This window comes from Pogona vitticeps, chromosome 3, assembly GCF_051106095.1.
Source record: "Pogona vitticeps strain Pit_001003342236 chromosome 3, PviZW2.1, whole genome shotgun sequence".
In the NCBI taxonomy this organism is placed as follows: domain Eukaryota; kingdom Metazoa; phylum Chordata; class Lepidosauria; order Squamata; family Agamidae; genus Pogona; species Pogona vitticeps.
In genome coordinates this window covers 48,656,878-48,672,316 of record NC_135785.1, presented here as the reverse complement: position 1 = coordinate 48,672,316, position 15,439 = coordinate 48,656,878, and the positions used below count along the sequence as shown (strand labels likewise).

Sequence of the window (15,439 nt, the reverse complement as noted above, 5' to 3'; positions counted from 1 at the left end):
TTTCACCTAGCTTAATTTAATAATAATTGTGTGCTGTAAAGTTAATTCTGATCTACAGAGACCCTTTCCAGGGTTTTTTAGGTACAGAGTACTGAAAAGTGGTTTGCCCTTCCCTCCTTCTGGAGGCATCCTGGGATGTTGCAGCTTGCTCAAGGCCTCATAGGCTGGGTCTTCTGGGATGCAAAGCAGGGAACTAAACTAACCCACAGAGTACTCCTGCAATAAAATCAGATACAATATTGGCCCTGTGAAAGCTTTTACTAATTAAGAGATCTGTTGAATATATATATATACAGATCTCTTAATTAGGAAAAGCTTTCACATATGCATATCAATCTACTTTTCCAAAGTGCAAAACAAGAATGAAAAGAAAAAATAAAAGAAAGAAAAAGATTTATTCAACAATAAGAAGAAATCAAATTATCAATTGATCCATATCTGCCCAGGGCCTTGTGTGGAAATGCTTGGAATGGTTTAGAATAGTTTAGAATAGGAAGTCTGGAGGAATCTACATTTTGAAATATAAATGATACTTTTCTCATTTTTAAAATTTCAATTAATGCTTCAGTAGTCATTTCTACTATTAGAAGAGTTTATTTGGCACCCAAACATTTTTCTTCCCAGAATATTTTGATAAACAAAGCAAAATCAGAAAAAGGATACTGTCTATTTTCACAAAGCTCATTGATTTCCTCCCCCCCCCCCCGCCCCGGCAGCTACTGCCTAGTGACTGGACAGGGAATCAATTCAAAGTACAAGTATTTTGCATAACTCCTACCGTAAAGTGCTGAGGGTCTCATCATAGTTGATATCAGCAGGACTGAGAGCAGCAACCATAGCAGTTCGAGAGTTACCACCTTTACAGATAACATAGAATGATTCAAAGATATAATTAACAGGCCACATCAGTCTGTGGTTTTATTTTTAATTTTTAATGCATATCATAAGACTATATGTTATATGGAACAGGATGAGACTCCTGGCTCAGGCAACAGAATGGTCAGTTTGGCTGATTAACACTCATTCACTGACCGGAATACAGCCCTCCCCCCACTGTGACAACTGGTTTAATTTACTTGGTTGGCTGTTGCAGCTGCCATGGTCCAGAAAGGCTCTCAATGGAGAGCATCAAACCCAAAGCCTTCCGATGACAAAGAACACATTAGAGCAAGACACTAGGCTGCCACTCTGGAACAGGAAAATGGCTAGTGTGGCCCCTCAGAGAAACCATCTGGCCAAATGCCTGCTCTAAGGTAGGAGAACTCAAAGAGATATGGTGGCTGGAAACTGCAATCTATTATATTAGATGTGGACCTAGCTAGTTCAGTTGTCTTTAGACTAGCTCTGGCCTGCTTCTCAGAAATATCAGTGAAGCCTCAGAAATATTAGTGAAGTTAACGCAATGCAATTCCCCCACCCACCTACCTCATACACACATGGAAGTGAGGAAAGCAGTTTGTCTTGCAGCAATCTCAGGCCTGTCTATCTATCACTTTAGTTAGTATAGAATATAAATAGGTTATAGGGAGGGCCTTCCTCCCTTGATAGTTCCATCCCTTACTGAAATATTATTTGACCTGAAGAACGCTAAAGTATTACTAATATGTACTAGCAGTATCTTGAAAGAATCACTGCAATTAAATTTCAGACACTGCTTCTGTTTCCTGAAATGCTACTCATCCCTCTAGCAGATGGATACCATAAATGGCATGAAAGCGGAAGTGTTTTGAGATCCACTGTTTATAAATCTGATGAGAATCAGGGTATGTGGAGAATAAAAGAATGAGAATGGAGTACCTAGATTTTCTCGTAAGAGCCATGTAAGGACAGAGTCCCGGTAGGGAATAAAATCAGTCTTTTTCTTCTTCTTATTCTGCAAGGAGGAAAGAAGATAAGAGTGAAACAGACCAATCTGATCCTAGAAGTATATGTAAATTCTTGGGGCAGAATCCTCTTAGGAAATACAGAGCATAAAGCCACGTAGATGTAGTCTTCTGTGGGATCTGTGGCTTGCAGTGGTGAGAAGCCATAAGTTGCATCATGGAAAACAACAGGGCTCCTATGTGCACAAAGGGACAGTGAATATCTCCTTGAGCAAATTGTGGAGAAGGAACAACCATGTATGCTACTGAGAACTTCAGACATGGTAAAAAAAAAACCAAAGGGGACGCTGCCTATGGACAACATTACATGAAGCTAAGCCCTGCTCCCTTCTTGCATGCCTTTTATACCCAGCAAAACAAATAACCTACAAGTAGTCTCATTAATTATGAGCTCTTCCTTTCAACATTTTGTAATGTTGTAAATAATTCTAGATAATGGTTATTGATAAGGACTATTCATTTATTAAGCCAGAAAAAGATTTTACAATGGAGGAAAGACTTAAATTCCTTACAACTCCAATACATAATTATATTTTCTTCTTCTACAAATTGTTTCAAACCATTAATATTGTTCAGAATTGAGCAACTGTGGTCAACAGTGGAGAATTACTATCAAGTAACCATACTGTAGGTTAACTCAGCAATTAGAGTAGCCCAGTTTCAGGATTTTTCATAAAACCTACTACAGGAGAATCTCATAAGGAGCAAATATTACTAATAGCTCTGCCCAGTCCTACTGGTAGTTCTCAAGCTGAAGTATTTACCTTGTTCGGTCCTGAATCCTGGAGGAAATAAAAACAAGATTGAGAAAGACTGGTTAAACTTCAAAATCACGTATGATCAAAATAGATTTACAGAAAAGAACAACCAGATCTGATGACTGAGAAAAGAAAACAGGACACCCTCACAGAAGTTAGAGCCATCTAGACAGACGTGATGGCAGGGGTGAGCCAGCAGAGGAACCTCAGTGCACTTTAATAATGTGAAGCCCCTTCATAATTGTAACACCAGGAGGATTCTAGAAGTAACTGGAAGAAGCTGAGCAATATGTCTGAATATCTAGGAAGTGTGCAGATTTATGGAACTAATGGGCACCTCCCTACCTCTACTGTAGACCACATCCTCAGACCATCAAGAGCTCAGGCTATCTATACACACAGGAATATAAAAAGCTGGCATGATTTTTTTAAAATTGTGCTAAAGTACAAAAATAAAATATAGTTATTTGCTATTTTTATTTTTGAAAAAAAGCAAAACAAAAATATGCTCTATGGGGTTTTGTTGTTTGTTTGTGTGTGTGTGTGTTTCTGTCAGCCTGAAAAAATGGAATTTGGTGTTGAAAGAGAGCCTTATGGACTAACAGAAAGACAAAAAAGGTGGGTCCAAGATTAAATCAGGCCTGAATTCTCATCAGAAGCTAAAATGACTAAATGGAGGCTATTGTACTTTGGACATGTAATGTGTTTAGAAAAGTAAAAGGCAGTAGGAAAAGAGCAGGACCTAACATGAAATAGATGAATCAGTAAAGGAAGTCCATCTTTACTTTGCAAGACATGAACACTTTCAGAAGTCATTAATTCATATGATTGCCATAAAATGGAAGTGACTTGACAGTATACAGTAACAATAACTATATTGGGTTTGCCTTTACAAAATAGTTCTATTTAGTAGACCTAATCTTATGATTTCCCAACCATACGTGGAAATTTCTATTTAAATTGTAATTCAAATTTATTTTCCTGAATATATTCCCTGCCATGAGATTCTGTACCATCGCTACCTGACCAAGACAAGAGGCTGCAGAGAGTCAAAACAAGGTGAACGGACTATTTTTGTTTCACTCACTGACATACAAGGACATCAACTACACTGTGCATATGATTCACAGCTGCTCCCTGTCTTCGGAAGGTTGGAAAGCAAATGCTTATATGACATCTTTTCCAGAGGCTAAATGGCTGAGGAGTCATTGTAGTGAAACACTTCAGAGGGTGTATTGGCAGAAGAAAACTCTCCACAGATCAGCTCTAGGCAAATGTTCTCACCGATTCATATCAATGAAAGACTTACCATTTCAGCCAGAGCAGAAATCACCTTTCCTAGCGTAGTTAGTGACTTATTGATGTTTGCTCCCTCCTGTGAGAATGAGACAATTCTAGTTTGAAATTCCAATTCTCAAGATATTTGCCCCCCAAAATGATATAACAAGCAGTACACATTCCCATTTTTTGCACAAAGAAATAATTTTATGGGCTGTACATCTGCTACTTGATCAGTTACTTTTATGTTAACACTGATGACATACATGCTCTATTCTGATAGACAGTTCTGACACTATGCATGAGGGATGACTATACAGGCTGACATTAAACAGCCAGGAATTAGCAGCAGAATGAATAGAATAAAAATTAATATACTATTAGTAAGCATGGACTATTATCATGATGGCTAGTAGAGGAACTGGTAGATGGATAGCAAAAGTACTTGCAGATAATTATTATCGCAAGATCTTTATGTATCTGCGGGCTGGCACAGAGGATTTTGCAATAGATAGGCTTCTGCTTTACCATCAGGGCCCTGAAAGTCCAACCCCAAAAGCAACAAGGATTATGTCCAACTTAAATTTGGTTTACTTTCTTACCTTAAGCCGTGTGCCTTTTGCTCCTGTAGAGTCAGCCCTTTCACTTCCTGCAAGATCTACCAAGCTGATTTTGCTGACCTGAAATCAGAATACAAATTTATAAACATATTAACTATGACAGCTGCCACTCCATCTGTCTGTGGCAGAAAAGATCTCCACTGTGCAGATATTATGAGATACATGATCTCTCAAACATAGTCTCCCCAATGGGAAAATTAAGATGTGAACTGACAGTCTGAGCATCTGCTTCACTCAGTGAAGCAAACACCTCTGGGATTATCCCAAGGTATGGTCTGAAGACACAGGACACATTCATCTTATTAAAATTAAACAGATCTGGTTTCATCAGTGCCTGAATAGTAAAAACCTACAAACACATTTTTGACCCAGCTCCAGGAGGCAGTGGAAGACAGGAGGGTCTGGTGTGCTCTGGTCCATGGAGTCACAAAGAGTCGGACACGACTTAACGACTAAACAACAACAACAAAAAGGAACGCGTGTATACAGCCTGAAGTTCCAGTGAAGAAAAGTGGAATTTTAAATCCTATGTTGATGAATAATAAATAAATAATTTATATCATGATAAATTGGTAAATACCAATTCCTGTCATTATTCTTCCTATCAGAGGATAGATGCCATCACAGTTACTTTGGTTTTGGATGTAACAGCTATAAACAATGATGCTGTGTTGCATTCAAACCTATCTTCAGTCACAAGTTCCTGCTATGCTCATTTTACTATTTATCTTATCTTGAATGGCAAGCTATAACAATCTGTAATTATTTTTTTACTGCATGGTCTATTACTTCACCATTCTTATGGACTTGCTTTAGGACTTCCTCATAAATAGCAATGATACCATATACAGTGGTGCCTCGCTTAACGAGCGCACCGTACAACAACAAATTCGCATAGCGATCCCCTTTTCGGGATCGCTAATGCGGAGGCATACCAATCGTTCCAATGGGCAAAACTCGCATAGCGACGATCGGTAAGCGTTTCGCTTACTGATCTTCGCTTTGCGATGCCTGCGGATCAGCTGTTCGGCGGTTCTAAAATGGCCGCCGGACACCCGAAATGGCCGCGCGCAGCATTTTCGCGCCCTCCCCTCGCTTGCCAAGGGCGCGAAAATGGCTGCCGCTATGGAGGAAACTTCGTTGAACACTAAGTTTAGGGCCCACTGGAATGCATTAAACGATGTTTAATGCATTCCAATGGGTTTTTATGTTCCGTTTAGTGATGTTTTCACATAGCGAGAGTTAATCCGGAACGGATTAACCTTGCTATGCGAAGCACCACTGTACTGCACTGCACTCTCGTCATAAGAGCAGTGCTCATGAAACAGGATAAACTAAGAAGTGGGGGTGAGGTACAAAATATTATTCATTTTACGTGTGTGGTTGAGAAAAGCCAGTCTTCTATCCAGCTACAGTATTGTAAAATGTATCAGTCTCCTTCCTCAAAAAAGAAACGTAAGGCAAGTTAAATAAAAAAAGAAACTGTAGCAGATACTTGTAAGGTTGGTTCCAATGCTGGGTATAGTTCAGAAAATAATACCTCCAAAATATCTCAGACCAGTCACAGGGGATAGATTGATGGCTATTAGTCATGATGGCTCAAAAAAAATTGTAACTTTCTTTTCTGGACCACACTACAATTCCCTGAACCTCCCAGTCAGCATGGCCTGTGGCTATTGGAAATGTAGGGTGGGCAATCTTGGGAACTGGAGCCCCAAAACATAACTTTTTTAACTTCTGAAAGGTCCTTCATGCTTAAGTGCAATGTGCTAGGAGTGCAGCAGAAAGAGAAGACTATGCCTCCAAGCCCTGCCTGGTTGGCAAAGCTCAGAAAACTTTTTTTAAACTACAGTTCCCAGAATCCCCCTGCTAGCTTCACCATTAGTCATGCTTGCCTGAGGAATCTGGAAGTTGGAGTCCAAAAAGTAATATTTCCAATTTCTGCTGGTTGATCATTGTAGGAAACAATCCTGGGCTAGACTGACCTTCAGTACAACCTGCCAAGCCTCTACTTATATGTTCAATAGACAATCCTAGGAATATCTGTAATAGTTAATAATTCTGATGAAATTAGTAACTTTTGTAAGCTGCGTAAAGTTCTTCCTTCCTATATGTCTTGCACATATTACTCTTTTTTGCATCCAACTCTCTTTACTGCATGTCAAAGCCAGAAAAATACAATGTGCAAATAGTAGACCATCTATGCATCTGTAAGGAGATTAAAGAATGGCAGATTTATATTCAAAGCAATACCTTAATACTACCTTCTTCTCATTTTCTGTAAAATGATGCTTTTTGTCCCTGAATCTTATGAATCAGACTATTCAGCTAACCAGCCAGATGAAGTCAGAGGCTTAGCTATGGCTGGGCAGTCATAGCAAATGAGGCAGTACCAGGCTGCACTCTATCCCTGAAGCTGCTGGCAAGAATACCAGCTGATACTAGTCTTCTCCACCCACCTTCTCTGTGGTGATGTCAGTCTCAGCATCATGTCGTTTCTGGGTGAAGATAATATTGAAGACAGCATGTGAGCGGCTACTAGTTTCATTCATATTAGTGGCAGCCACTGTCCTGTTGAACAAAAAAAGTGACAAAATATAAATTCCTACTTCTCATTTTAAAAAAAAACACAACAGTGATCATTTCCTTATCACAATTTGAAACAATTTGCCTAGTGAGAAGAGTTCTGAATGATTTCGTTCAACAATCCACATGTATTATCAGCCCCTTGTATTTTGTGTTTACCTGGCTTTGTTTCCAGAGTCCATTAGATCTTGGATGTCATTATAGGATGTGACCGCTAGTTTCGAGAGATCTTCCACATATGGCCCAAGGAGTGGGTGCTCTCTCACTCTTAAATTCCCTTTATTCTTGGGGTTGAGGAGGTCACGAACACGTTCACAATATATTTCCATGTAGCTCACCTGTAGAACCCGAAGTGTTGACTATGAGAATTACATGTTTTAAAAATGACTTTGCATTATAAAAATTGCACATATAAAATGCACTGGGGCTGCAAAAGGCATTTGGGCAGCATCATAAGAGAGAGCCGTAGCATTCTGCAGGCACTGACTGAAATACACTCATTCCAAACCACCTCTTCAGAACAAAGCAAACAAGAAAAAATTCCCCACTTGGTCTTAATAGAACGCCTACATCATAATATAATTGAACTGTAATTTATGGTAAAAAAAAAAACATTTGGAAAGACCCCACTGGGAAAGTCTGCAAACAAACCAAAGGCATTTTACTATACAACTACATATTTCTAGCTATAATCCTACGCATGTTAAATGAAGAATAACTGAACACACACTAATGTGAACACATATTAAGGTTAACTGTCAAGTAAATATGCATAAGATGGTCCTCTCTATCAAGATGTGAAATTTTGAATGCATAGTGTGTTGAAATAATTAAGGGTGTTGCAGAAAAAAAAAGAAGCCCTGAAAATGTACCCTGTGAAGTTTGAACAGCAGCTTACTAAAAATCACTGCAAAACAATCCAGCTGAGCAAGGTCACTGTACAATAACATTGCTTCACAAAAGAATTTCATTCACGCTGATAGTTGAGCCATGGAAGTACACAAAGGAGAGAATTGAAAGTGCACTGAAATAATTGATATGCAGAGTGTAGCAATGTATTGTCATGACCAGTAGGCGGCATTTGCAGAACCTGTGATTTGCTCTACCTTATTTTACTAGATCATGTGATTTACAGTTATACCATTGAAATCCGCAGGCTCAGCAACTGTTAGTGAAAATAATAACACTTATCATCATGGTGGCAGCTTACCAGATTCTGATTTACAGGAACTGTATTATCTGAAGTAGTAAAATCAGTAAAATCAATAGAAAATTCTATTACAATTGTTTTTTCATTCTATATCTAAGATATAGAATTAAACCTTCCAAATCTGTGGTTTACAGGTTTGGAAAAATAATTTGTTTATACTGTGAAGGGAATGTAAACCTCTAAGGGAAATAAATATAAAGAGACAAGAGACATACATCACTATGCAACACAACGCAACACAACACAACACAATTTTGTGTTATCATTTTAATATGCTTAAAGACTAAAGATTAATCAAAATTATAATGCTTTTTACTTTCAAATGATGTGTTTTAGAGATGTATTCTCAGCTTTTTGATTGTGCTGGTTTAGGCCATTAGCTCTTGCATTTTTAGAATGTAAGCGAAACATTATTTTCAGTATTTTATCATACTTTCTATGCTCCTGCGTTTTGGATGGAATTCTGTCTTAGGTATTTGCCTACAACTTTAGTTTAGTCTTCATATATTTTAAGTGTTTGTGCCTAAAGTTATTCCATAGCTGTAAGACCTTTGGTTGTTCTCAACAACTCTGAAGTGTTTTTGTGCTTATGGAACATAGAAGGACTGTATATAAATAAAGCTTGTTAGAAACAGCCAAAATGATATTACCTGAAATCATTGCAAAATGAAGCAACTTATACCTTGATACTAAAATGAATTTTGATAAGATTGGAAATGATTGTCTGATTTCATTCTGGAATTAACCCTTTTCTGAGTAGGACAGCTGCTCCTCATTAAATTCTTGTTTAAATTTCAAGGAAATGTAGCAATGCTGTGAAGCAAATCTGAGGCCAGTCCATCCCAAGAGTTAGTAGCATACTAATGTGAAGCAATTGAGGGGCTGTACATTGTCCAAAGCCTTTTCCCCCCACAGTTATGCACTCCTTCCATGCATGTTCAATGACTTCATCACAATTCCCTCTTGCCCCTAAACAACTTCATACAGAACAGCCAAGCATCAGTTTATACCTCCACTGAGTAAGACATGTTGTCATTCGTTGTGTCATTAATCCGGGAGAAGAGATCTTCACATAGCTGTGTAACATGAAAAGGAAAGAGAAAGAATTACATCTATGTATGACAATAATGTCAAGTACTTTGAAACTGATCCCAGCCATCTGGCAGACACACAGATTTCTAAATGTTGGCACTTTGACATCAGCTGTAGAGAAACTAGCACAGTTCTCAGTGTGTTTCCATACCTTCACTGAATGAAAGAAAATTCTAGCAGGTCCAAGGAGGGTTTTTAAAAGTAAATGAATGGGCCTTAGTTCTCTCTCATTTGTTCTCTCTCAGAATTCCCCCTTTCTTATATTTAGAGCCACTGCAGTTTGGCAGGAGTTTTATGGGGCATCTTCACCAGAAAGCAAACAAATGTCTCCCCCTGTTGACTAAGGCAACTTCAGCTTCCAAAGCCTACACCCTCTTTTGCTCTCTACTAATTCTCTGCCATTGCACCAAGAACTGGCTAGGAACAGCTGCCTCAGACAGTGGTGCACTAATCATGGTTCCTTAAAACTTGTTACCTTTTTTCTTGAATAGCTTCATACCCATTATCTCAAGCAATCAGTGTTGGGACATCCTGCAGAAGGAATATCCCTCACACCATTCTTATTCATGAACTCTATGACTAGATTACTATTCTGTTAGGCAAACCAACCTGTTTCTTAGTTAGATCGCTGGCTTTGAGACAATTAGCTGTTACTTGGTAGCAAACAGAGGCCTGATTAAGTTGCTGGACCTTTGTGGATTCAAGAGCAAGTGCTGACATCACTCTCAACTACTGAGATAAAAGCCTGCTTCACCAAGGTTTCTCTTTCCCTTTTCACATACTTCTTCCATATGTTTTTCATCAGAGATGGGAGACACAGAGATAACTGCCTATAAGACCCCGCCTGGCCCATTATCCTCCACAAGCAGCTGCTTGTCATAACCATCGTAGTGCCAGGGTCAGAGCTGTCCAGGGTGGAGGGGAGATATTTTTCCATGGACCCTCTAGTAGGCCCAGGACACATCCTGAGCTCCAGGAGATAACAGGACTGTGGCTGCCTTTCTGTGGCTCTCTTCCAACCTGGCCTAATCAGCAGGGTTAAGAACACTTGGTCATGTCAGAAGGTGTGGCATACTCTGTGATCCCAGCAGCCATTCTTTCTTCCTCCTTCTCCTGCCTCAGATTAACCCCTGTATCTTCTTGCCTCTTTGCTTGTCCTGACCTCTGTTGGTCCTGATCATGCTCTCCCACCCTTCTCAACTGCAGCTATCTGACTTTTCATGCCAGCCAACAAACATGAACCACACTCTTTTGCTCAGTTTATGAGGGACGACTGACTGTCACAGTTTCAAGTAAGTAGCTTCTTCTGCAAGTAGCAATGACAGTAAGCAAAGGTTAGCATTGGACTGTGAGTCCCAGCAGTATCTCACAGTTGGTTGCTTATGCACCCCCACCCCTAAACAAAAAAGAGTGATCAAAAATAGCACAGAACTGTAGACAATTTGCATAAGCTAATTTTAGATGCATATAGGGACATCATTATGGAATAATTCATATTTTTAATAGAAATACTGTACAATATATCTCACCCTAACAGGTAGGACACTGACCAGAAGATGTGCATACTTGTTGCTCAGTTTTACATCATTCTAAAAAGGGTGGCAACAACTGACAAGAGGAGCTGCTAATACTTGTTAAAAAGAAATGTTGTTGTTGCAGGAATTTAGAGCTCCCACTGCTGTTTTGGTGCAGCTTTTGTTCTGTCTCCTTATACTGACTGCTAGTCCATCTGGATTAGCAGTGACAGGTATGGGTGATGTTGTTCTGAATATCTCATCCATGACTGACTGGTGCTGTGATTCAGCACTCTAGGATCATACGGAAGGACCATAAGAGAGCCAGAGAGAAAAGGAATGCAAAAGAGTAGTTCCACAGGATCCTTTAGTGTCACAGAATATACTAATGTGTAGTGCCTGGACCTGCATACAGCTGTGCATGATGGGAAAAGAGTGCATACTAGCAGCCGAGGGCACTATACATTCTGTTCTTATTTTCAGACAGGCATGCTTGAGGACCCGGACCTGGATTCAGTCCTCATGAATTGATAAGGAGGCAGTTAATAGAATAGGAATAGTGAACATTTCCAACTGTTCACGAGAACACTCTACATTCCACCCTTGCTGTATGGAGGTATTTTGATCACTTTGGATAAATGGTTCCTGCCTTTCTATCTACAGTTCTCCAAGCTAAGATTTTCAGGCTTTCATAAGAAGTGCTATATCACTCCTTTCTGTTAAGATGTCATGGACTTTCATGTTCTTTGTAGTCACTCATTGACTTTACACATTTGCAAATACAGTATCACCCTCAACCCCACCTCAGACGTGCATTAATTGGACCAGTTTGTTTCCTTCCAGTTGAAAACCTTTGACATGATTACCTGGGGGATGATGCCTTGCTGGTCCTTCTCTTGTCTGCCCATCATGGTATATGACTTGCCAGCCCCAGTTTGGCCATAGGCAAAAATGCAAACGTTATAACCTTCAAAGGCATGCTGCAGCATCTCCTCTCCGATGTCCCGGTACACCTGCTTTTGAGAGGCATAATTGATGTCTTCAGGCTGTGATGATAAAGAAGGCATGAGTCAGGAAGAGAAAAAGTGGGAAAAAGTCAGAATAAAAGAGGGGTAACAAGAACCACCTTCTTTTTTCGTAGTCATGTGCTTTAACAACAACTATTCTAAAAACTATGAAAGAATTTGCTGATGACTCCCAATACTGTGGAGGGTGTGTGTGAATGATCAAGATGATGAACCTACTTTGTAGACAGAATCTTAGATCTCCAACAGCTTCCATAAAGTTTGAACTAAAACTGGAGCTGATTAATTTTGATTTGAGATGCTAAAATAGGTTTTAAATGTGCTATTTCTATTTAAAGGCAGGCTCATTATTTTAGCTAGCAACAGGGTTTACTAAATTTTATTGTATTTTTATTGTGTTTAGTGCATGTTTTATTATTTATTTATTCATTCCACTTGTATACCACTCCATTGAGCAAAACATTATTATTGTGTGATTTTATTGTATATTGTGAACTGTGCAGAGAGTGATAATTAGAGATGGAAGTATTTGTATACGAATACCCGTGCACAGCTGGACTTCACGAGGGTCCAGCCCCTGGGGCCGGAGAATTCACTCATGAATCTAGTGGTGGTAGCAGCCTCAGTCAGCTTTCCAAGTGCTCCCGGAGTGCCACTCTCTTTCTGCTCATCTAACCACTAGGCAGCTTTACAAGGAGACTCGTCCTCCCTCCCCCTGCCTGGAGTTGGCTAGATGAGCAGAAAGAGAGCGGCGCTCCATGAGCGATTGGAAGGCTGACCGAGGCTGGTGCCACCACTGAACACATGAGTGGACGGTCCGGCCCCAGGGGCCGGCCCCTCATTAAGTCCAGCTGTGTGTGGGTATTCATATACTATTACAAATACCCCCATCTCTAGTGATAATACTAATATGGTGGTGTAGAACTGGAATTAATTAATTAATTTACTGCCTCCACAAAATTAGAACCACTAACCTCCATTGAGAACTATCACAACTTCATAAATTTCCTCTGGGCTCTTATCTCTGAAGAACTCCCATAGAGAAATGGGAACTGAATATGGGTCCATGCTTATATTTCCACTACTCTGGAGTGACTTCCCCTCAGGCAAAGCACTGTCCCTCTTCATGCTGTGCCTTTGTACTGCTGATATGAAACTTTGGCTTCCTCCATCATAACAGGCTTGTCAGAGGCAATGTTTAAGGGTAACGACCAAATGCTGAAGCACCTTTTCATGGACTTCAAGGATGTTCCCAGATTACAGGGGGAAAGTGATATGAGTAGAGTTCAATTGAAAGGGTCTCGGTGTTCTAAAGATTTAGCTAATCCCACTGTTCTATCTGATGTTCGAGGAATTCATGCTTGCAACCCCCAGGATATGGTATGGCATAGGTTACTACTAGATCTCAGGGACTTTCATTTCAAAACTATTCACAGGGGGAGGGTTTGCAGTAATTGTGAATATACTTGGAGCAACATGGTATACATAAACGCTTTATTGCACAAAATAGCCTCCAAGCCAGAGTGCAGAACATTTGGCACTCCAGATGTTTTGGACTAAAGTACAGTATTTTATTACTGACAAAACAAGCTGGGAATGCTGGGAGTTATAGTACAAAACATCTGCAGAGCCAAAGATTCATTCCCCTCTAATCCAAGCAGATCCACTCTAAGTGACCAATCTGCACAGTTTGAATGCATGCGTCAGAGAATAGGCTGTACAATGGAATAATAAATAATTAGCCCCTGGAAGCTCTTCACCAAAGAATAAAATACAGTGGGGTCTCTACTTAAGAACGTCTCTACTTAAGAAAAATTCAACTTAAGAACAGCTCCATTTGCTAAATTTTGCTTCTACTTGAGAACAGAAATCCAAGATAAGAACAGGAAAAAAAACCTTTCCTGCTCTTTTTTTAACCTTAGGTCATCTTAGGTTAAAAAAAAAATTCTCCCCCTAGTGGTAGAGTACGTATTAACCAGCTTTGCATTAGTTCCTATGGGAACTAATGCTTCAATGTACGAACGCACCTCTACATAACAAAAAAACAGCCAGAACGGATTAATTGGTTTTCAGTCCATTCCTATGGGAAATTTTGCTTCAACTTAAGAACATTTCAACTTAAGAACACCATTCCAAAACGGATTAAGTTCTTAAGTAGAGGTTCCACTGTATTCCTCTCAATCTTATACATCAAAATATAGTGACATAGGTAAACATTAAACTAAATGCATAAAATATAGTGAAGATGCAGATGAAAAGAGTTGTCTATGGACCATCCATTCCTTCATCTGTAGCAACCTCACCACCTGGCTTCAGAAAGGTATGGCTGCATTCATCATTAATACAAAACAAGTTCTCAAAAAATGGTTATTGGTGTCTGGGCATTCAAATTAGGTATGGTGCTAATAGGGAATGTTTCAGCCTTGATCTTCATTTATGGAGGAGATGTTTGATCTGTCTTCACTCACAACACAGTGAGCCCTAGACTGATCCTTTTTCCTGGCTCACCTATCGTGCCAATTTTATCTCTTTGGCTGGCATCTTCAGAGGGCAGGAGCTAGAACTCTGTGTTCTGGTGTAGTGTGTCGGATTGTTGAGTACTGTAGCTGTGGGGCCAGTTTTTTTCAGGAGATTGGGTGTTTTCTGTGATCGGGTTATTTTTTGTTATGGGTGTTTTGTTGTGATAAGGGGGGAGATTATCTGTCACTGATACTGATAGGCTAGTCTTTTGTGTGCAGTGATCACCGGTCCTTATGGCTGGGTAGAGTTCACTGACCTTTTTGCAGGCTGTATTTCTCAGTGCTGGGAGCCAGGTTTTGTTGAAACATTAGGAAGAAAAACCTCCAGAACACAGCCAAACAGCCCAAAAACCCACAACAACCATCGGATCCTGGCCGTGAAAGCCTTCAAGAACACATTGACTAGCAACAAAAGTGGACTTGTCCATGAAAGCCCACATTAGAATAAAGCAGTTAATCATTAAGTTGCCACAATGTTTTTATCTTCTTCATTTTTTAAATTTTTGTTTTGTTTTTGTCTGACAGGATTGGAAGACATATTCCAACCAACATCACTGGAGAAATCTGAAACCTACACTTCTTTACTTGATTCTGCAGGCCCGACTCTGAAATTTCCTTTTAACAAAGGAATCTAGCATGCCATGATTTTTGAACATTTATGTTTTTTTCTGCACCATTCATAGCTCTGTGAGCACTAGTCTGACGAAGACCTATATGGGGTCAAAAGCTGGCCAATAGTAGTGATTTTTATGTTAGTTAGTTTTCAAACATGTCTTCTCCATTTTGGCTTTATTTTTGTAATATAAGCCATGACGTGGTGTAATACGTCATGTGTTGGTCATCTGAGGTTGTATTTACCTAATTTTCAGATCTGCTAAGGATTAGATGATTTTTTATTATGTCCTGATACATAAAACCATAGAATTCAAAGAGGATGTATTGTACTTCCTTTTC

General features: G+C 39.5%; 1 protein-coding gene across 50 annotated transcripts in view; it reads right to left on the bottom strand.

Moving 5' to 3' along the window:
• The window catches only part of KIF1A (kinesin family member 1A), a 142,887-nt gene that overhangs the window by 90,569 nt on the left and 36,879 nt on the right, over nt 1–15,439 (bottom strand). For all 50 annotated transcript variants that reach the window (XM_078389315.1, XM_078389317.1, XM_078389316.1 and 47 more), the window contains exons 4-12: nt 11,808–11,987; nt 9,346–9,411; nt 7,285–7,463; nt 6,999–7,110; nt 4,522–4,599; nt 3,951–4,016; nt 2,648–2,665; nt 1,798–1,873; nt 779–857 (exon numbers count right to left, since the gene is read on the bottom strand). In XM_078389315.1, coding sequence (XP_078245441.1) covers nt 779–857; nt 1,798–1,873; nt 2,648–2,665; nt 3,951–4,016; nt 4,522–4,599; nt 6,999–7,110; nt 7,285–7,463; nt 9,346–9,411; nt 11,808–11,987 — 854 coding nt within the window. The remainder of the gene's footprint in view (nt 1–778; nt 858–1,797; nt 1,874–2,647; nt 2,666–3,950; nt 4,017–4,521; nt 4,600–6,998; nt 7,111–7,284; nt 7,464–9,345; nt 9,412–11,807; nt 11,988–15,439) is intronic.